The sequence below is a fragment of the Nelumbo lutea genome, chromosome 6, assembly GCF_056320005.1.
Source record: "Nelumbo lutea isolate HS-2025 chromosome 6, American lotus-T2T, whole genome shotgun sequence".
Lineage (NCBI taxonomy): Eukaryota > Viridiplantae > Streptophyta > Magnoliopsida > Proteales > Nelumbonaceae > Nelumbo > Nelumbo lutea.
In genome coordinates, this window is record NC_142689.1 from 9,259,937 (window position 1) to 9,282,900 (window position 22,964).

Below are 22,964 nucleotides of genomic sequence, written 5' to 3' on the forward strand. Positions count from 1 at the left end.
ACCAGTTTGGACAGTGTCTGGGCTTTGATGGTTGATGTTGTGGTTCTCTGAACCAAGTCAAAACTCCACTAGACTCAGGATTAGCTAGTCCAATTGGATAGCCCCCCGTAGGGCATGGCAGCCCATCCAGTGATACTTTTGACTGATCACTCTTAGTTGAAATAGGTTGTTTGGTCTTCAACGCAGTGCTTGTAGGTAATAGGTATCCTGGTTGGGACATCTCCTGGTTGATGCTGGTTGTGCCTGGACAATACGTCATAATGACAGATCAGCTTCCAACAATGGAGCCGATGAAAAAGCACAAAGTTACACCTGGGGTAGACAGTTTTGAACTCGCTATTAAATGGGCCTGCTCCATAAGACCATGAAAGACCAAAGGAAACCTTTGCCTTTTTATTCAAAATTTCAAGTCAACAATATTCTGCACAATCAGAGAATCTAAGCATCATTAATTGATAAAAGAATCTACAAAGCCTGATGATTATGGCCATACAATCATATAAAATAATATCCCTTTCAAAGATACACTCTATTCAGACCAAAATTTCACAAAGGAATCAATGAATGCTTTAAACACAGCCCAAATTGGATTAGTTGCAGGTTTCTTGGATTCTCCTTTCCATGACTCACTGCTCAACGAAATATACAAAAGGAAATATTTTAGTGAACAATGAACATAGAAGGATTGCTCCTGAAACAGTTGAATTATTGAATCTTTGTGAATAAAATCTAATAAATTTGGACTTTGTTTTTGAAACACTTACAGTTTGGTTCTGTTTAATGTGGAGCAAATTCCATCCTCAGTGCTGCGACTATGTTGGATACCAGCCTTTTCTCCAATTACCACCGGTTGAGAATGTGATTCCCCATGAGTACTGCGAGTAGTACTAGCATTGATACTCTGAGTAGGAATTTCATTTGGAGCAAGTTTAGGCTGCAAAAGCACATAAAACAACAATAAGCATAGCTACTCAGTACTGCAGGATCAAAGCCTATGCTGGCCCGTGCACTTCCCTACCCAGTTAAGCCAGATTGTTTGGGGCCGCATTTAGCGTGGTACATATTGTCATGACCTTTGGTATCAAATCTGAGAAAAAGGAATAAAGATCCATACAATGGGTTGAATAGGGATATTCCACGTAAGTATGATTGTGGACAATGACCCATCCCAGAAGTAGCTCACAAACAGAATGGTTACAGGATTAACCTACTGGCATATAATGTGTAGAGCATGGGAATTGGAAATCATGAATTTTCTAAGGTGATAGCAGCAATTTATATATTTCTATTTTCACTACTATTGTTGTCAATGATCTAGAATATTTTGCATACAAAACAGAAAAATATGACAGGATAAAATGGAAATAACACCAAAACTGACCTCAATTCTTGAAACTTCACAGTTTTGATCAGGGAGGTGCAAGGTGGGGGTATCATAATTTGATACATTGGTTAGGTTTGACCCCTCCAGAATGCTGTTACTAATGCCTTTTCCAATTCCAGGGCTTCCTATACCTTCCTTTGGTGGATCTTGAAGGCTTGTTGCAGCATTTGCATTGATCAAACCAGTAGAATTATCCTCCTCAGAGTCAATACTCTGGAATATGGGATAGGAATGGCCTGATGCTGCTTCCACCTCAGTTTCCTGTTCCTCCAGATTTCCAGTTAAATCCCTTGCTTCTTGTGATCTCCCATCCATGCTATTAATTGGCTTAGGAGCAGATTTTAGTGGAAAGGTCTCTACTATAATATCTGCCACTATAGGAGTTATTTTAGCAGTGGATACTTCAGTATTTTTCACTATTTCCATTTTCTCAGTCACTTGATCCTCTGTAAATACAGGTTCATCATCCACTTGTGCTGTGACATTCCCTTGTTCTAAGGGTTTCCATTCATTAAATTCTTCATGCTTTTCCTCTATGCAAGTCCGATTAATATATGTCCTATTGTTGGAACTCTGACTTCCATGATCCGTAGATTCCCCTCTCAAAGTTGAAACCGATTCCTTACCAATAGTCTGATGATCAATGGAAACTAAATGGACTTCATCAAACTGAAGTTGAGGTTCTGTAGAAATTGATCCTAATGGATACTGTTTGGAGAATTGATCAGTGCCTTGCTCTTCTGAAGTCAACTTAGCAGGGCCAAGGACTCTATTTTCCTGGATTATTTCTCGGACAATTTCCCGGACAGTGTAGAAGGATCCACCAACTTCCTTGTGTGTGAGACTGAGTGAAGGGAAATTCCCATTGTTTTTGCTCTGGTACCTGAAACAAGTTATTATCCAAAAACAGAAAGATTCAAACTGTAAGTTCTAGAATAACTGAACAGCAGAAAGTTGAAGAAAATAATATATGGCCAAACAAGCCAGAGAAATTCCAATTAGATACTCAAGGAAGTTGTGGCAAATGAATATTTATTTTTAAATTAATTCCCAAACCACAAGTTGAATAAAAAAGAAAAATAGAATGGAAATATTAATCAAATCAATTGGTTTTCTATTTTTCATCTAATAATATGAATACAAAGAGCTCATTTAATGTAATCAGGACTTGTTAAAAGTTTTCAAAATATAGATGCACAGCAAAGGGCAAAACAGACAATGCCCTAATTTGGTAGTCAAATGATGACGTGAGATTGGCAGAGGAGCTTCCCTAGGGAATTGGCATTGAATTTGATGGGGAATGGTTGCATTGGATGGGTCAATCAGCTGCTAATTTTTCTTTTCTTTGCTTGTTCTAGTTTAAGTAGTTAGGGTATTCCAGGGATAAAACTATATGTTATATTAGTTGCCTTTTATTGAAGGAGTTATAGCTTATGGGTAGTGTTGCATGGGTTCTCCTAAGTGGATGCAGTGTCCTTGTCTGACACGTGGGATTCCAACACTAAATGGATTCCCGATGGACACTTCAATATAGCATTTTCCTTTACCTACTTCCTTACTTGACATAAATGAATAGCTAATATAGACGATGAATGTCATTTTTTACTAGAAACAATAACTAAGTAACAAAGATAAAGTTCCATACCTTTTTTAGGTAATATAATGTCATAATTCTAAAGAAAAATGGAGTATAATAGGTTATGTTTTTCTATAAATTGTCAGTGGATTCTTTTTTCTTATTGTGAAGTCAGATTCCTGGAAACACGCCAAGTTTTGATTCTCCTGCCCTTCTCCATGCAAAACTGATTAGAGGCATTCTGGGAATTCAGCTTCAATTGTAGGGCTGCAGGACCAACACCTATGTCATTGCTTTATGATCTCAAAGTAAACTTCTGGAAAGAAATCTTTAGTTTCCCTTGATCCTACAAAAGTGTGAAGCTTTCTCTTGATCCAAGAAACACTACTGTGGAGCTGGATGATTCTTTTCTCCTAATTTCTTGATCAAAGTCTTATTTGAAATTTCAACATTTCATTCCTGTTGCGACTGCCAACAAAATAAAATACAGGTAGAATTAAATAGTAGAGTTTCTAATTTTAGTATAGCTATGGCAGTACATCAAGGTGCAAACCAGTCTATGGAAAACTATCATAAGCAGCATGTATGGAAGGTGAGCGTATGATTGGGAATCTTTACCAGTCCACTTAAAATCTCTGACTCCCCTTTCATCATATACACTGCAGCATTAAAGACCATCTACTGAAGCAAGAGGTACTGAAAAAAGATATTTGTATTAGAGAGGCTAAACCATTGGTGCAAGGGGCATACCTTGTTCCACTGGATTACTAGATCCACCAATACCCTAGCTGACTCTTTAAGCTAGAAGCTGGGTAGGAAGAAGCAAATTGTATTGGACCTCAGGCCAGACTAGTTTGATTTTTCCACAGGGTGCATGAGAGGCTATTTTGTGATAGCCTGGAGTTTATTGAATTTCTTTTTAACTTTTTTCTACCCTTTATGTTTTATTTGTTTGATGATTCATGAATAAATTCTCTTTCATCTTGTTACTATCAATAAGTAAATATGGAGTAAATAAACTGTGGAAACTGAAAGTTCTAGCAGACAATGGACATGTTTGTTTTAACAATAAGTTGCCAGTATCTAAGCTGCAAATGAAGTTAGCATCTTAAACACAAGAAAGGATATAGAAATTACTTCTTTATGAAGGATTCAACCATGGCCTTCCTTTCCTCCTTTGATCGCCGAACCCGGGACTTTTTCTCTCCAGAATCATTGCACTTTGCCTGGGCAAAGGTTCGGCCAACCCAGCTAGCCTTTACGGTATGCATTATGTGGACAGTTCACCAGGTTCTCAGCCCAAACTACATGTAACAACAGCCAATTTCTGAAGCGCTTACAGATAGAGGTCCATATATAGTAACCAGTTTCTTCTTTTATATGTAAAGCAGTAATGGAACCATGGCAACATTAACCAGCATACCACACATTAACCAGTTTCTTCTTTTCTCTTCCCTGATCAGTAACATAACAACCATTTTTCTTTCTTTCATAAAATCTAATGTACTTTTTGGTAAACCAACCTCTAACCCATATAAGTTCATAGGAGTGAGACCAACAACTTGATAGGTTTAAATAGAGATCTAGTTCTACAAATTTAAACAAGATCACTTTCATACACTAGTTGCATTGGTATTAAATTATTAATGTGAAAATTGCAGAAAAAAATTACCCCTTTTGTCCTCAAAATGAAATGGCAGAAGGTGTATAGCTTTGCCTTTTTCCCCTTCTACATTGAAATACCAGTCACAGGGACCTTCCCAATTGGGTCAAGCAGGGAGATTTCCTAGACAACCCGCCCTATATTTGCCATGTCAAGTGACAATATGGAGAATCTGAATTGTCCACTAGATTAGGGACTTTGAATTGGAAATGCTCAATCCCCCAGTCCATATAAACCCTAAACCCTATTTTGCATGACTATTTCCCCAATTGATATTAGCTATCCATGGTTTCAATTTTTCAATTTAATAATTGCCTTCATAAAGGAGATTCTTTTGGACACATGGTTGTGGTTTCTCCATAAATAGAGGTCGAAGAGGCAAGCATGTCAGGTTCTTCTTAGCCCAATTAGCAAAGCTCTAGCCTCTATGTGTGTATATCACCAAAAAATGGGGAAGGTCCATATCAGAAAACCAATGGATTGTAACAGCCACCTAAGCAGGGTCAATTTGGCACAGGCAGTGGCAGTCTCATATTTTGAACCCATTACAAGTTCTGCTGTACACCAAATGATCAGTCTACTATTGGTACAACAACTACGCAATTGCTAGTTGCTTTAGGCTTTTTTGATGGTTAAGTACTTTCAAATGATTTAAGAAAATGAAAAAGGCAGTCCAGTGCACAAGGTTCCTGCCAATGCAGGGTCTGGGGAGGGACAGATGTACACAGCCTTACCCCTGCACATATAGAGAGGCTGTTTCCAATATTTGAACCCAGATCACAATGGAGCAACCCAACTATTGCACCAAGGCCCACCCTTGGCGCAGAACTAATTGCTTCTTTTAAATGGGGAAAAAACTTTAAGTAGTTGCACAAGGAGGAATTCCCAGAAAGGAAAGGAGTTAAACTAAATACTAATAATCTATAAGATAAACAGATTGCAAATGTAATGCTGCTAAACCCAAAATAGTTCATATATGGAAGTAATACTTATTATTCTCATTCTTCCTCTTGCCAAACCATAGTCTTCTTCAATTAGAGAATTCGCATCTCCAGCTTTTGGGTCAAACCCATACAGCAAGTCAGCAACTCTTACAGAAATAAGGCAGATTACTGATATTCAAGGAGGGACCGTTTATTATCAACCCCGACTTGTAGGAGAAGAAAATCATCATCAATAACTAACTTCTTCGAGGAACAACCTCCACAAAGAGGGGGTAGAACTCATCGAGCAAAGAAATATCCCAAGAATGAGCCCACCAAAGTATCTTTAACAACCCACCAGAAAACATAGAAAAGAAGTCTCAAGAACCCAATTATAAGTTTGGTGGATTGAACTTGAAACCGAGTATCCTTTGGTTCAAGTTTCAATAGGAAGAAAGAACAAACGGAGAGAGACGTAAAGAAGCTAAATGTTAGTAGCATTTCTAGTCGGGTAACAAGAATATACTTCCACCGCATTGCAAGATGACCCGAATACATTAACAGATTAACAGAAAGAAAAATTACGGGTTATGGCCGGATACATACCAGGGTTTCCTCAGTAGGCAGAGAACGATTCAACAACAACCAGAAAACATAGAAAAGAATTCTCAAGCATCCAATTGTAAGTTTAGTGGATTGAGCTTGACACCCAATATCCTTGGTTCAAGTTTCAATAGGAAGAAAGAACAAATGAAGAGAGAGAAAATCCTCAAGAAGCTAAAAATCTTAGTAGCATTTCTAGTCGGATAACACCTAACAGAACTATACTTCCACCGCATTTCAAGAATCAAGATGACCCGAAATGCATTAACAGATAAACAGAAAGAAAAACGACTGGTTATGGGGTGGATGCATACCAGGGTTTCTGAAGTAGGCAGAGACAGATAAACCCTCGACCTGCAACTGCACGGAACAGAGAAAGTGACAATATTATTTAGCAGGGTGGAAGCGGGAGCTGGGAGGATGTAGCTTTCGTATTCATATTTCATAATTCATCGTAATTAAAGAGTAAACACAGAAGACTGTAACTATGTAAGTATGAGATGCCCTTTACAGCTTTACTTTAGTTCTTGGACAAGTGCTGAGCGGCTACGTCTGTCCTACACAGTACAAACCCACCAACACCATTAACGATCCCGTTCCATGCCGAGGCATACAAATTTGTCTTCTTATACCCTCTTCAGATTTCAAATGCGGATCCCAATAAAGATGGGTCCCAACATCATATTCCAGATGTATGGTCAATGATGAATTTTTAAGGGATACAAGAAAAAGATAATCCACACTCCACAGTCAGACAGTGTATTACTTTATACAGGAGGGAGATGAAGGACAACATCAGATTAGAACTCTCGTATTGGTCTGGGGATTGAAACGGTGTATTACACTGTACAATTAGATTTACAAAAGAGCTAAAAGATTCCAATGTAACGGTTTTCTTGGTGGATTTATCTTGATTTTACTCCTCAATGAAAAGGGTAAACCACAGATTACTATCCTGCACGTAGGGACTAGGAGTAGAGGTAATTACCCATGAAATTTCAGATTCCGACAAAGACCCGCTCTGATAGCATTCCGTTTAATTTTGAAGTCATCTGACTATTTTAAGTTTTTCTAAATCTCTAAATTACCCTTTTTACCGATGATTTTTTTTAAAGTGTTGATTCGTTTTATGTTTTTTTTTTGGGGTTTGAATATGCTATCCTGCTCGTTCCTACATCTCTACGACATTACAGTTGCGCATTGAGAATATCTCCTATGAAAACATTCCTAATACACGTAGTGGTGCTCCGTAGGTAGGGATGTAAGAACGACTCGAATCTCCTGCCCACATCTATCCACAACATATTATCCCTGTGAATTGGGAAAATCTCTCCCTGCATAATATTATGTAGAAGGATAAGATGTTCTCCATGTGTGGCTGTGATGTTATGTGGATGGATGTGGACAGAGTTTGTGTGGGCAGAAGATGGGGACTGACTCAGAAGGAACAATTCATGGGTAGCATATCCCAAGTGTTTTTTCCCAATTTTCATTTATTACCCCAAATTATCGGTTGCGAGAATCGATTTCGTGTCAATGCTGAACCAACCAGCTAACATACCAATGAACCACCAACACCATCCACATCCAGCCCTTTATACTCAAAAATATTTGCTAAGCCCATTTCCGCCCATTACACACAAAAATGTTTGCTGTTGGATTACATCATATAGCCGATACAAGAAATACTAGAAATTAGGGAATATGTAAATGTCCAAACTTCAAAGCTTATTAGCAAGGATCAACTTTTGAAATAGGCTGATACATGGAAGTATAAGAATTAGGAGCATCAATGCTTTGAAAAAAAAAAATGAAGCTTAAAATACAATTAAAATTACATATTGAATAATTTTCTACCCTATGAAAAGAATTTTCAAACAATAATAATTCAAGTCTCCCACAATCCCACGGAAACCTTGAATGCAAAATATGACCTAATTATATAACCGTAATAATACAATCTCATGCATTCCTTTTCCAGGTGTACAAAGCAAGGATGAACCAATGACCAAAGGGCAAAGTACATAATTCATATTTTCATTGAGATTGCCTCTAAAAATGTTGAATGTATATACAGTTAGGAAAGAATACAGCTCAATTTGTGCCTACAGAGTATAAACGAATGATAAAAATGAAAAAAAAAAAACAAAAAAAAAAAGGTTTGCATGGAAAGAAAATTTTCTTGGCCCCATTTGATTCGCAATGGACCCTTGAATTGATTGAATATCCTTCCATGGCTCATTTCAATTCTGATGCAGAAAATTGATGATAAAGAAGAAAGAATATGAATGGCAAATTAAAAAAAAAAAAAAATGATTCTCTTCAATCTGCACAATCTTTCTTGGCTCCCAGTAGGATGAAAAAGAATGAGTTGAATGCTGATTGATGAAATTGGTTAGTGGTTAGACTAAACCTCTGGAATGAGATTTGAGATTCCTATAATCCAAGTGTTTTCTGACTGTATCCATGTTTCTGCCTGCGTAATAATTTATCCTTTGTCTTTAACTTTTTGTCCATCTTCTGCCTGTACCTTTCCTCTCTTTCTCTCTCATAAATCCCTTGCCAATGCACTTCTCCCGTTAATGGCCACAGCCACCTCTCCCGTGGATGGTCCTTGTCATCAGCTGCCTCTGCCAGATCTTCATCTGTACTCTTTAATAACGTAGAATTAAAGTATTTTGTCCACATTATCCCTTTCCGTTCTTCAATAGGGTGCTGTTCCTCAAGGGAACCAGAATGTGGATCAATATAAACCATCTTCCGTGCACTATGGTAAGCCCAGACATTGACCAGGAGCTCCAAAATCCGGCAGTAACAGTGTTTTTTCTGTTGATCATAAAACAACCAATAATTTAATAACCCAAAAAACTAAAACTATAAATTATGACAGGTCGTGTAGATTACCTCAAGCTCTGATAATCCCAGTAAACAGGTAGCGGTCTTGTTCAAATTATTACCCAAGCTATCAAGTGAATCAACAAATATCCTGTAATTCAGTAACGGAACTGTCAAAACATGAACAAATCCTAAATTTTGAGAGATACTGCCAGGATATCCACAACCTACCTTGAAAACATCACAAATTCCATAAAAGATGGTGTTGGCATTACCCAACAATGCAGTGCAGACCAGTGGCCACCATCTTCAGGCATGGGGGGTAGAGCTTCAATATGTGAAGGTAAGCCATACATTCGACGGAAGGCTTCTTCAAAAGCAGCTCTGCACGAATTTTCAAATAAAATGATATTACACTCTTCACTTGTCTGGGCAAAACAAATGAGTACTTTGTCAATTAAATAGCAATACAAATACAAATCTATGACCACTAATTCTAATATAAGGTTGCAATATAGCACATACTTAAATGCATTTTATTTTGCATCAATTTGGAAACACCACAAATTAAAGCAAGCCACTTTAGCTCAGGTTGTTAGTTTCAGCCATACAATTCCACATTTAGAATTTTAATGTGTTGATTAAAAGTTTAGAGTACAACATTCCCTGCCCACTCGTGCAAATAACTACATCAAACTCCAACGAATTTTTTATATTACACACCTGCAGTGGCCACCATTCAATATGTCACAAATAGACCAAAATGTAAGTATATTGTTTCCCTCAGTAACTCGACTTTCTAGAGCCAATCTGGCCCAGTAATAGATCACATCTCCTTCCGTTTCGGCCAGTATAGTTCTTTCCAGTGCTTCTTCAGCTTTAACAGATAAGGAAACCTGTTTCAGAAACAAACAACACATGAAGCTGTAAGCTGCTCGCTGCTGAAGCCACAAAAATTAAAAAACTCTCAAGGAAACTTTGCTTCTTTAGACCAAACAATAAAAAGAGTAGCAAGATCAACCAGGACAGCCACAGGAAAAAAAAAAAACATGACTTTCTCTTTACTTTTCCTTTTTTGGAATTTTAAAATTTAAGTATAGAAGTGATGTATATAGAAATGTTTAAATTGTTTTTCAAGTGTCCAAGATTTTCACGTCAGACACTTGTAGCAGCTACTTGTTACCTATATCTAATGTTGTTTATATCTGTAACTGGAAGCACACTAACAACAGCAAAGAGATTGGTACGGTACAGGTCATAGATGCCATGTTGATCCTACAGTTAAGGTGATGGAAGCTAAGATAGAGGTAAGGGAATGAATGGGATAGGATAGTAAATGGCTATGGAGGTGTGTAAGGTTAGTTAAAAGTGGAAAAATAAGCAAAATTTGTGGCTGATCAAGAGATGATGATGGAGTAATTAGATGATGAGGGAATGATGGGACAATGAGAAGTGATATATATATATATATATATATTGTGGTGAGAGTAGTGATCTGATCCGATGATCAGTAGGGGGTATATTGGCTGGTCAGTAGTGGTGTCAATTGGACTGGATATGGTCCAATCTGATCCAGTACAATGTGAGTCCATTACAAATGGACCAGGTCCAATCCAATCCAATAAATATTTTGGACCAGTCCAATTCAATGTATGGACTGTCCAATCTGTTCAAATTCGTTTTAATTTAGATTGGTTTCAACCCAGACCTGGTCCATTGACACCTATATTCTTATCTTATATCAATGGACCAGGCATTGTCTTAATCCAACCCAATCCAATATAAATTTATTATGGACGGACTAGGTCCAATCCAATATGTCGTATTGGTTGTCCAATCCGTCCAAATTGATTTTGGACTGGATGGGGTCCAGTCCAAACCGGTCCATTGACACCCTTACTAGTCAGCACCTGCAAGAAAGATTATTCTTATCTGGATCCGAGGTTAGAAGTAAATGCAATCTTCTAATGCATGAGCAATATGTCAATGAGGGAGAAATATAAACTTTGCACTCAAAAGGAACAAAATAAAACATCCAAATTCTTCTCAGTGTCACACATCTACTACTGCTCCATTTGTAAAGAAGGATTTCCTAAATCCTATGGATGTTTGGCACCAATGCGTTTCATGAGTGTTCCATTTCACAAGCTTGACACATCACAAAAAAAAATAGAAACACTATTTAATCATGTTTGGAAGCCATTTTTTGGGAAAAAATATTGCTGTAATGATTACATCTTAGGACTTGTGAGAGGGGGTTTCTTGAATCGTCAATTTGGCATTTCTGGATCACCTTGTTGATCTTGAATCGCCAAGGGGATGTGGCACATTGAAACCTGAAAAAATGAATCTTTTCTGAGATGTCATATGGTTCTCATGAAAATATTATAAAAAAAAAAAAGCCAAAGCACTTTAAACTCCCAGTCAACATGCATCTCCACTAAACAGTTTTTTTTTTATGTGTGTGTGTTTCAAAAAAAAAAAAAAACAGGGGATTGCTTTCTGATTCTTGGAGAAACAGAACACATATGAAACGCATTGGTGCCAATAACCTGTCAGATATCTTGCACAACAAGTATCTCTTCCTATCTATTACCCTATTAAAACCATTTCCTTCTAAACCTAATTTACAAACAAAAGATAGTAATCCTGGGCCAAATCTCTTATTGTTCTCCTAGTAATCAAAGATAGCAATATGTGACTTGAATCTTAAAAATCATAAGTTGCCAACATGGACCTCTGGGATCTGTAAGCCCAACAGTGAACCTATTGGAAGCCCAAAAGGTCCAATTTTCAGTCCAAAATTAGGCCCAATAAGTGGCCCAAGTTCAAATCCAATACACAAGCCCAATTTTAAGAAAACAGCCTTGACAGAAGGTCATTGTTGAGGATCTCTTCCATATTTCTGACCCTGCATCAGTACATCAGAGGTAATTGTAAAGAAAATATAGATTTTTGTTGATTATACAGAGCCATAGGGGAAGATAGAGAGAGGCTGCATAATGTAAGGTCTAGAAACAGTGATTGCATATCATTTAAGCAAAAAATGACTTGCTAAAGCTTCCCGAATACAAATTATATAATATGAGCTATAAATATGTGTGTGTTTAAATTGTTTGAATCAAACTTGTTCTAGATCCATGAATAATATTAGCACCAGACCACCAAAATTGCATACCATCCTTCCAGCAGCACGCCACGACTGAAAACCAATCCAAGGTATATTGTGAATATTATCCACTCTATTTGCAATAGAGAACATGCCCCCAAGCTCACATATAAGATCCCTGTAATATGTATCATTCAGTACAGGAAGCCGGCCAGCTGCGTTCACATCATCTGAATTTAATCTCCGAGCACTTGTAGACTGATGATAAAGAGATTGGACAGTAAGAACAATTAAGAGAACATGGAGTGCAAGAATTCATCACGTTCAATGCTTAACTAGACCAAATAATATTCATCTTGCAGAAAAAAAGGAGGCCAAGAATATCCTTACACTAGGAATATTAGGATTTCAAATATTTGCAACAGAAACTAATTATCAAAAAAACATGTTTGCAACAGAAACTATAATAAATTAAATTGTTGTAACCATACCATCAATACTAGAAAACTATAATAAATTAAATTGTTTGAACCCACTAGGCTTAGGTTTGATAGTGCTAACCATAGCCAACTGCTCAATGCCAGGATTTCTCATCAGAACATTCCTCCTACTCTCTTTTCTAAAGACAAAGGTATATGCCTGAGAGAGTTATACTATCATAGGAAAGAATGTGTTTCCCTGCTAGGAACTCAAACACTCTGTTCTTCTCCACCAACTTTTGATAGGTAGAAGCATCCTTAGTACTCTCCCAAACTATAATCTCCAAATGGTCTATCTCCTGCCATAAAGTTTTCAAGGCAGAAAAGTATACAGCAAGAGGCTTATCTCCCTGTCTTGTGCTAATTACTTGAGTTCTTAACTGATAAGCTCTAGCAGCATTTTGACTCTGTGAGGTAGCATAGAGTTACATAGCCAATTACCACCATGTAATTTTCTTGCACCTGTCAAGAAGAATTTGTCTTAGGTTGCTTCTGTCCACCAATAATATATCCTAGTTTTCCATGTGCACCAATTGCCATCTTGGCTAATTATGACCATTCCAAATAATTTGTATCATCTAGTTTAACAATAGTGATAGTACCAAAAAGCGATTCAAAGCTGTAGTGATAGTTTGTACCATCTAATTTAACAGTAGAAGTTTACTCAAAGTAGGTGGTGGGATGGCTACAAAAGGAAGAAGCTGGATTTTGGAACTACATAAGTGAAAGAAGAAATCCAAGTGTCTGACACAAAACATGGATGTGAGACTAATGTGGGTTAAAAGAATTGCTAATGCTTTTGCTGATGTACTAGCTAAACAAGGGGTGGGAAGGAATCAACTGTTTTGGGATCGGTTGTAACACTGTTGAGGAGATTTAAGAGAGTTTACCTCTCCTCCTTTGATTCTTCTTTCGTACTCTGTTTTTTTATCTATTAATGAAATTTGTAGTTATTGATAAAAAAATGTGATAGTATTAGACCCCAAAGGATCACTGGCACCTACCACACCCAGTCCAGGGTCACTAATCAGTTTTTGTTCAACTCCACTGCCTCCCATAGCTTCTCAAACAGCATAGAACACTAATAAAAAACATAACCTCCAGGATCAGATTAATCCCTTCCGGACAGCCCAAAACTCTTCTGAAAACAAAAAACAAAAAACACTAATCCAAAGAGATTTCTCTGCAAAACGAAATGGCTATCGATCACACTAGGATCCCCAGAAACAGCTAGAAACCGAACCGTAACTTGTACAAATTCCTTAGAAATTCAAAAAAAAAAATCCTGAGCACCTCCCTCCAACTCAAAATCAAAGAGTCCACTTCAACAAGATCACTCACCTAGTGTCTGAAATCCACCAAAAAAATCCAAGAACAAGGCCTTTCTTGAACCAACAATCAACCCTCTATTCTTCCATGCAATCAGCTGATATAGGATAGCATGGATCAATCTCGAGAATCTCTAAAGATTGCTCTGATACCAACTAGAAATTAATAGAGACAAAAAAAGATTTAAGAAATAAAAGAAAAAAGAAGAAGAAAGTCTCTTGAGAATAGAAGAAGGAGAAGAGGGAAGAGAAAGCCGGTAATGATCTGGCCACCTCTCCCATTAACTTTTGTACTTAAGAAATTAAAAACATACAGTGTCAAACATGCCCTCAATAGGGCGGATACTGTCAACATACTTAAACACCAGTTTAAAAGAGAACTAAAATAATGGGCCTTGGGTCCAATAACACTAACTAAATAACAGTAAATCCTCAACAATGTGCATAATAAAAGAGAAAAAAAAAAAAAAGCAAATCTCCATAGACATGATTTGGCATCTAGTTGCAATTAATGGCATGAAATAAGATAGAACTTACAAGAGATATAAATACATGGAAATCAGTGATGGAAAGAATGGTCCTAGAAATTTTAGAGTCAACAAAACTCACCAAACTTAACCCACGGTACAGAGAACCATGATGTAGAAATGGCCAGGCTCCAGCTCCACTGTAAATTTCATAAATACATAATGGCTGACCTGTCCTTTCTAACTCACCTTCATCTCTTTCATTTGCTACAAATTTAAGTTTTTCATGTTTCTTGGCATTGCGGTATATCCCATCCCATGACCTTGAGGTTTTCTCCATCCTTTCTTCAAGCTACAGATTGACACACAATGCTGTACTTTAGTGTTTTTTCCACTGGAAACAAAAATAAATAAAGAAAAGAAAAGAAACAATCGCCATACCTCCTCCATTTCCCGCATCTCATAATCTACGTAGCTTTCTATTTCCCCCAAAACATCCCAATCTAGCTGGGTGAGGATGTCTTGTGTCAGAATCTCAGGTTCATTGTCTGTGATATTCCGTGCATTATTTTTCCCAGCAAATTGTTCCTCCAGGACATACACAACACTGGTTTTTCTCCTGGAACTAGTATTTTGACCAAAATTCAGGATTTCAGTACCTCTCTCCATTTCATTCCTAAAAAAGTTCCATTCCCATGCATGTCCCTGAAACTGAGAAACAGGCTGGGGAAACAATGCATCAGATGGAAAATGAAGTATATTTTCTAGAAGCTTTGCATAAGAAGCTACACATTCTGATGCCATCATGTTCTTAGCAAGCAACTTTCCGGAGGAAGAAACCAAATGGGCATACTTAGAAAGTTTCCTGTCTGTTATTAAATGAGAGAAAGCTCTCAACAATGCCTCAGGATTATGTTTTCTGAAAATTAAGGCATGAACTCCATCAAGAACCTGTAATTCATAATTGTTTTATACAAAGTAAGAAACACAATAAAAAAAAACACAACCAAGCTTTTAGATTAAAGTTGACCAGGATAAGATAAACCAGCCTAAACTCACATATCTTTTTATGATGGGCAAATCAGGTGCAACCACAGGGATTCCAAAGGCCATGGCCCGGGTCAGTAATGGAGGAAAACCTTGTTCATCTTGGAAGGATCCATATAGAGCAATGTCAGCCATTAAAAAAGCACCATTTACATCACCATCAATACCATAGTGCCTTAAAGAATCATGAGGAAGTCCTAGGTGTGAAGAAACTTCCTGCACCAAAAAAAAAATATGAGATCAATTAACACTTCAAAGTAATAGTCATCAAGAAGAGAAAAATAAGATAGTGCTCCTACAATAAGATGATAATAACACATCTAGGGAATATTAAATCTGAATAAAAACCATTTTTGTTAGCCAGCACTGCTGTTTCCAAAGGATAAAGACAAAAGCATATAACTAAATAAAATCTGCTAAAGCACAATTGGAATTGAACCCTGAATATTTCTGTGGACCCTTGGGAGTGATAGACCCTTTCATATCCTGTACATTAAGATCATGGATTAGGGAAACAATAACTCTTAAACATCCTTTAAATTGACCTTTTTGTTCCATTTGTAAATTTATTTGATACAAAATTATACAAAGAGAAGTTGCTAACAAGAGATAACACAAATTAATTTTTTTTCCCATGAGAATTTTGTGCCAGAAAACAGAACAAAATTACAATAACCTATTATCAGTTATGTATATTATTTTTACCTACGCTTCCTTTGGGATATTGCATTTGATAACTATAGCCCCATCTCTATTGTTCCTGCTTTTGTTTTTCCCATGTTAGCCTTTTTTACCAATAATGGTCAAAAGTTTTATTGATTATGCTCTAAAGAATGCTGTACAAGTTATGATAAAGTATCCCTATCATTAGGTCAGCAACTGCTACCCATCCTTCCTTTTCCTTTCTTTTGTTACAACTCTCCCCAGGGGATCATCCCCCAATGCAACCATCTCCATCCACTCCTTGACTTGCAAGTGCGCCAGCCATATAATTGGCTGCTCTTGGTGCCCACCTGTATTTGATTCCCAATAACCCAGCCATCTTTTTAATGTCTCTAAATCCATGTTATAATGCAATGATCCCCCGTTTTCATTGTAAGCCAGCCAACTACTACATGATGTCATGAGTAGTGAAAAGTAGAAGCCATCTGCTAATTTCCCCAATGAACCACCTACATGAAACTGTTTTCAATGATATTTTCTTTCAATTGTATTTTCTCTTTGAAAATTTTGGCATTTGTCTCTTTGCACACACCAAAGAAGAATTGCTCTAGTGCCTCTCCACAGCCACTTGCCCCTTTCTTGGAAGAGAAAACGAAGAGCTGAAAATGCTTTTGATATCCCCAGGAGCACTCCACCTACAGCCTAATAAAGAAAAAGAAAATCCCAAAATACTTCAAATGAAAGAACAGGAGATTGGTAGGCAGTATGTAGTCTCACAACTTGCCTTACAAAGAAAGGATATGATGAACAAGAGATACCAATAGGGACTTCCCTTTTTGGAGATTCTCATAAGTGTTGGTCTTCACGTGTATGTCTTCCCAATATAAGGCTCATATTTTAGGTGGCCCAATTTTGGTAAGTATTGGTCTTCATGTTTATGCCTTCCCAACATAAGACTCTTATTTTAGGTGGCACCCGGCCACCATGTTAGCCTCCTTAATAATGTAAAATTAAATATTAGAGGCTGATTTGTGGGTCTACTCTTCCTGGGAATCCATTTGTAGTGATTGTTAGACTATGGATGGCTGGGCCAAATGGCTCAGCTTTTTCTCCTCTAAAGGAGTGCACTAGTGCTGCATTTTTATTTATTATCCTATAAAATCTTGTTGATCTCGTAATAGTCAAGGAAAAAACAACAAATTATAGTATTCCCATATTTATTTCCATACATGATAAAAAATGTAACTTCAGTTTGATAGCTAATACCTGCAAAGCATCATTATATCCATCACTTGAGTTTCCACACAAGAAGACAAATTTAAATGATCCTCCTTCCTCTTTCTTCCTTGTAAATTTGATCAGCAGAGGTCCTATGACATGCATGGCCACAGCATAGTCCCAGGAGAGCTTATTGTAGTGGAAAGAACTCCCAATAACTAAAATCACCAGATCATCATTAAGCAATCCATGGTCTTTCTTTATTTGATATTTGGAATGGGACCTAGTATAGCTCTCTGCAGCCCAAGCATCCACTGGAGATCCAGGAACTACAAAGAAGTTCCCAGTATCAAGCAAACTATACAACATCTGCAAGAGGTAGGAAAAAATCATAAAAAGGAATTCCATAAGAATGTCCTATTAATAGATTAATTAGCAATGATGTCTTTGTAATAAAGCAATTTTTTATAAGCCTGAAAATTTACCGGCAGAGAAAAATAGGGAAAGACAACAACATCAGCCCTGCCAAAAGCACTTCTCCATTCAGTAATAATACGTTCCCATCCCATCTCCTCATAAATAGGGAGCCGCTTTGCAAGGGTATCCTCTTGAATTATCCATATCATTGGTACAGAACAAAACGGCTCCTGCATAAGGCTGCATAACATATAAACTTCACTAATCTAAAATAAAATATACCACAGAAACAGACCATGAGATACCTTTGTTTCTATATGCATGTATATGTTTGTATACATATACTTGTATCTATGCTTCAACATATTTAAGGACATTTTGAGGTATTATTTAAAATATATACTTTATTAAGAGTTGTTAAAATATTTATAAGAATGCAATGGTTTTCTTTAAAGATCCTAATATTCTCATCCCTTGGTTTACGTGATCATTTATTCATTTATATGTTTTTCCTACATAGAAATAAACTCTTGTTATGCATGCTACATATTTCTACTTATAATAATTTGATTTTTTTCAAAATTTGAAAAAATCATGAGGCTTAAGTATCATTCCTTGAGGCTTATTACCTGTTTGAGAGGTCTATCCCGCTGCATCTTTTACCTTTCACAAATTTCAAGGCACAAAAGGCTAAAAAACAATTTTTAGTGAAAAAAAAAAACAAAATTAGAGGTCATTCATCCCCTTGAATGACTCTTGTCTCAAGCTTTTTTTAGCTTTGGACCAGCTCCTGGCATTTTTCCTTTTAAAACATTCCATATAAGACAAAAGTGTTCTTTTCACTTCTTTTCATGAAATGTCATTCCCTTTATGCAACCATAGTTATTAATCAAAAAAGCACCCAAGTGCTCACCAAACATTCCTCAACTCTTTCCAACTGCTGCTCCTAAAAATCTATTGCGAAGCAGCTCAACCTAAGCTTAAGCCCTCCAAAATGGGGACTATGTCTCACACATCTAAAGGTCCTTGTGCCTTGCCTGAATCCCTGGATTTACTACATATAATAGATGCTTTCCTTCCCATTATTTAGGAATAGTTTATTCGGTCATGCTGTCCTCCAAATTAGTAGTGAACTATTTGCAGCAAGTTCATCTGTCGCAGGTGGTCCAAATGCTAAGACTGTATGGAGAGATATCCCTTTTCTGTGTGATGGGAAATTTTGGAACAAAAAGAATAAAAAATACTATTAATCGTGTATGCCTGGACCTGTGCTCTTCGGTACTTGATTTTATGTGGTCTAAAGACTTCGAGGAGATAGAGAGAGTTCTTTATAGGACATGAACTTTACATTTTGGTCAAAATTGTTAACAAATTTATGGCATATTTTCGTATTTAAGCATTGTTTCAATAGAATCTATATTTATAATTTTTTTCTTTTTAATTAATTTGTTATTACTTATTAGCTATCAAAACGCAAAGATAATAATGATTACTACTATACAGAATCTTTTATCAATCTCCTTTTGTAGGATTGGGCTTGAAGAGCCATGAGAAAGGAACCAAATATTTTGGCATGTTTGGATTCTGATATGTGTTTTATGATACACAACTGTTCTTCCTCAATTCACAATGGGAATGCAGAACAACAATGCTTTCCTTGATTCACTTTTGAGGCTATGACTTCATTTAGTCTTCTTTCCATTGACAAGCTGAGGTGACTGTCATTTTAAAGATATAGTAATAACATTTCAAAGTTACAAAACTCGTTACAATAAGGTTTGCGTTTCATAGAACTCAAAACTCCCACTTTACTCTTTTCTCTTGCCAAAAAGAAAACTCCCCCTTTTCCATAACCATGAGATGTCAAGATTGTGTGCATGCTGGTGAAAGAATCAAATGGAAAATCTAGATTAACTGCACCAAATAAATCATACCTTGAAACAATGCCTTTTGTTTCAAGAGAGTCTACAATAATTCCTTCAAAACTGCAATAACAAAAATATCATGAGCGATTTGCACTTTGCAACCACTAGCAAAAGCAGTTAACAGTAAAGATGTATGCAAAAAGCAATAAGTTTGAGAGTGCATAAAAATAATACATGATATAATAAATTTAGAAATTTTCATACAGTTAAACAGTTAAGTCTCCTTTAAAGAAATGAGTTACAAAAGAAAAGGAAAAAGTTGGCAGCTGAAAAAAAAAATTCTTGTTTTGGAACATCACAGCCACATGCAGAAGAAAACTAGACAAAACAGTAATAACTTGTTAAACCTACATTGACCAATCAACATTGACAGTTCTCTCTGGACTTAAAATGGAAGGCCGGCCTCCTATTTGCTCCCACAGTGAACGTGCTTGACCATCCTGTACTGCATATATCTGTAGAATATCACAATAAAAGGAAATAAGCTTGGAAGAGCCAATGGTAAAAATAAGTACAATAGGAGGAACCAACTTGGTGCCATATTTTATGACTAATATTCTCCGGTATGTATTAACTACAAGTTTTTTAAAATTTTTTCTGTGCATTATTAGATATTATAATGTATTTTCTGCCTATACATGTATAGTGTGGGTAAATAGATGAATATCTAATATGACATTATTAACAAAGGATATGACACTGAACAGAATGGAATGGCAAAACAGGATTCATGTAGTGAACCTCATATAGTTAGGACAAGTCTGAGATGATGATGATCTAATATGACATTATTAGATAGCATAGGCCAAGCCAATTATAACATCAAAGTGAATATAAGGAAATTCCTTAAGAATGACTCTTCCAGTTTGTTCTTTATATAAAAGACCAACTATTTTGTTTCCTTAAAAATATAAATTACAAAAGATGAAAAGAATAAGAAGAAAGTTGAAAAGACAAACCCATCACTCATATACACTTAGTCTCTCTATGGCGAAAAAAAAAATCAAGAAAGAAAAAAACAAAAAGGTTTTCTTCCTACTTCACACTACCTAATCCACCCCTATCCCATACTCTCACCTTTTTCCACCCTAAACCCTTTACAAAATTTTTTTGAGGCTTTGAGATACAATTTACATGGATTATTCTTGTTTTATGTTAATCTGTCATTTTGCTGATTTTATTGTCTCTGTCTAATCCAATGCTCAAGCTTTTTTTTTCCCCCTTTTTGTTTCATTTCCCATTTTGAACTTGACGTTAATGTTTTGGAGGTTGGAAGGAAATTATTTTATTTTAGTAGTAGGTATAAATTAATTATAGGAAGCAAACACAAATTTTTAACTTTTATCCTTATATATACATACCTAAAACAAAAGTTGGAAGTAAAGTGTAATATTTTGCAAAGGAAAATAATTATAAAACAAAATATATAAAAGCTGCCTATAACCAATATGCTAATAATAACTAATAAAATATCTTTCATTTCAGGGCCTACTGTACAGCAAGTGGCCTTCAATAAAAATACCTTCATAGTTTATTAATTAAGTGCATTGAAGTAACAATACATAAATTGATGTAAAAGTTCCATTGTTAGTTTATTAATTAATAGTAAGAAACTCTTATGCATGGCCTACTATGAAAATGAGCCCTGCAAGTTATGAGAAAGAAAACATAATGAAGAAGCAACGCCACCTTGAGCACATATCCTATCCCCTGGAGATTCTTCATCACAGTGAACAGCAGCAAGGAAGATGGGTTCTTTTCCATATTTCCTAAGATCTGAGATTCAAAAAAAGAATTCAGTTAATTCAATGGCAGATTGTAAATGTAACGATCTTCTCCTTTGCAAAATATTGTCGTTCAGTCAACATTAGACTGATTTTTTTAATCAGCTCAATATTAGACTGATTTGTTGGCACAGACATCGGTAATGCCTACATTGGAATTACCAATGTAATCTGAAAATAAGTTAGTAATTTTTCAATTTATATCACAGAAGGCTTTCTTAGTATAGAAGCTTTCGGTATATGGAAGTCGAGTGCAATATAAACAATTTTAGACTGCGAATCATGCACATACAAAAACAACCTCAAATGTAATGCACAAGTATCTATGAAGTGTCAGAAACTGAAACTAACAAATAGCCCATGCAATTCAAAGAGATAGAGAGGTAGAGAATGGCATCTAGCCATACGATACTTTGCATATATAAAAGTGTAGTCTTAGGATCTTAAACACCAGTGCACATAACTGTGTAACACCAAGCTGCGCTCAATTATGTGAGACTAAGCACGTTCTTGATATAACGATCCACTAAATCAGCTGAGAAAAACAATTGTTAAATGTAACCAAGAAAAAAAAAAGCACGCGAAGCAAAGAAGAATAAGAACTATAAGAAATACTCACAATCGCCAATCTAGGTGGACGAATGGCAAGTCTTGCCTCCAGTCGCATCCGATCAAGACCGCCCTGTTTCTCAAATCTATCCAACAACTTCGTTGGAATGAATTGCAGAGAAGTTCCAAACCTCAGCACCTTCCGAAATGGCATCCTTCTATCTCCGCCCTGGCTAAAAACTGAAGCCATCGAATTCTGTAACACTACAGATGCCACAACAAATACAACAACAGCGAAAATGACCGCGCCATAGAACAAGGACGTTGCTTTAAACGGGAATCCCTTGCGAACGACTCGATTAGGATTGCGATGCCGCCATAGCCTATCCGACCGACGATCCTTCTCATCTCCCTCTTCGTCATGGCTTCTCTGGCCCTCGTGAAAAGGATTTCGCTTGAACCGAAACCTGTCGCGAATCGAATGGAACCCTAGACCCCAACTGTTGTCCGATGCCGGAGGCAGAATCTCAGGAGTCGAGCCTCTTCCCATCTCAGCTTCCTCTTCTGTTTTGTTTCCTCCCGAACGAACAAAAATTACAAAATCAAGGAAAGCTAATGGCGGGAGAGGCGTACGTAAGATAGGTGCGCCCTGAGGACGGACGGCTCTTCGAACAGTGGCTGCCGTGGCAGTGTCGAGATCGTCGGCATGAATGAATCAATCGACCTGGCTTTGAACCTCTCTCTCTCTCTCACTGTGAGTTTTACATTTTAGTCGTTTTTTTTTATGGGTATTGCGGATCTGTTATTGCCGGTTCCTTTTTGCTTGTTAGTTAAAAACGTTACGAAGAGATGACGTTATATGCCGGAAACTTATGCTGTGTTTGGTTGGAAGGAGAAGGTGGAAAAGAAAGGGTTGTATAGGTTTCCCTAACTTTTCTTTCAAACCAAACACAGCTTAAAGTTTATGAATCGGGTAGCAGGGACGCAGCACGCA

At 36.7% G+C, this 22,964-nt stretch overlaps 2 protein-coding genes across 6 annotated transcripts; both read right to left on the reverse strand.

Annotated features, from left to right (window-relative positions):
- Window positions 1-370: 370 nt before the first annotated feature.
- On the reverse strand, window positions 371-6,981 carry LOC148847211 (DNA binding protein). Of its 4 annotated transcripts, none has more exons than XM_088948731.1 (6): window positions 6,661-6,981; window positions 6,464-6,509; window positions 4,098-4,264; window positions 1,382-2,267; window positions 765-934; window positions 371-629 (listed from the first exon to the last, which is right to left on the reverse strand). In XM_088948731.1, exons 3-6 carry the CDS (start codon window positions 4,229-4,231, stop codon window positions 530-532), a joined length of 1,290 nt encoding a protein of 429 aa, XP_088804857.1. In that variant the 5' UTR covers window positions 4,232-4,264; window positions 6,464-6,509; window positions 6,661-6,981; the 3' UTR covers window positions 371-529. The 4 variants fall into 4 exon arrangements, with proteins under 4 accessions (XP_088804857.1, XP_088804858.1, XP_088804859.1 ...); XM_088948732.1 differs by having other exon boundaries at window positions 6,669-6,887; XM_088948733.1 differs by having other exon boundaries at window positions 6,636-6,837.
- A 1,169-nt stretch (window positions 6,982-8,150) lies between these two features.
- LOC148847212 (uncharacterized) lies at window positions 8,151-22,744 on the reverse strand. Of its 2 annotated transcripts, XM_088948469.1 has the most exons (15): window positions 22,041-22,180; window positions 21,886-21,956; window positions 21,327-21,413; window positions 19,989-20,092; window positions 19,647-19,697; window positions 17,781-17,952; window positions 17,344-17,664; window positions 15,427-15,630; window positions 14,809-15,318; window positions 14,510-14,719; window positions 12,163-12,351; window positions 9,708-9,880; window positions 9,216-9,368; window positions 9,054-9,135; window positions 8,151-8,975 (listed from the first exon to the last, which is right to left on the reverse strand). In XM_088948469.1, exons 3-15 carry the CDS (start codon window positions 21,399-21,401, stop codon window positions 8,586-8,588), a joined length of 2,634 nt encoding a protein of 877 aa, XP_088804595.1. In that variant the 5' UTR covers window positions 21,402-21,413; window positions 21,886-21,956; window positions 22,041-22,180; the 3' UTR covers window positions 8,151-8,585. The 2 variants fall into 2 exon arrangements, with proteins under 2 accessions (XP_088804595.1, XP_088804594.1); XM_088948468.1 differs by lacking the exon at window positions 21,886-21,956 and having other exon boundaries at window positions 22,041-22,744.
- Window positions 22,745-22,964: the final 220 nt, after the last annotated feature.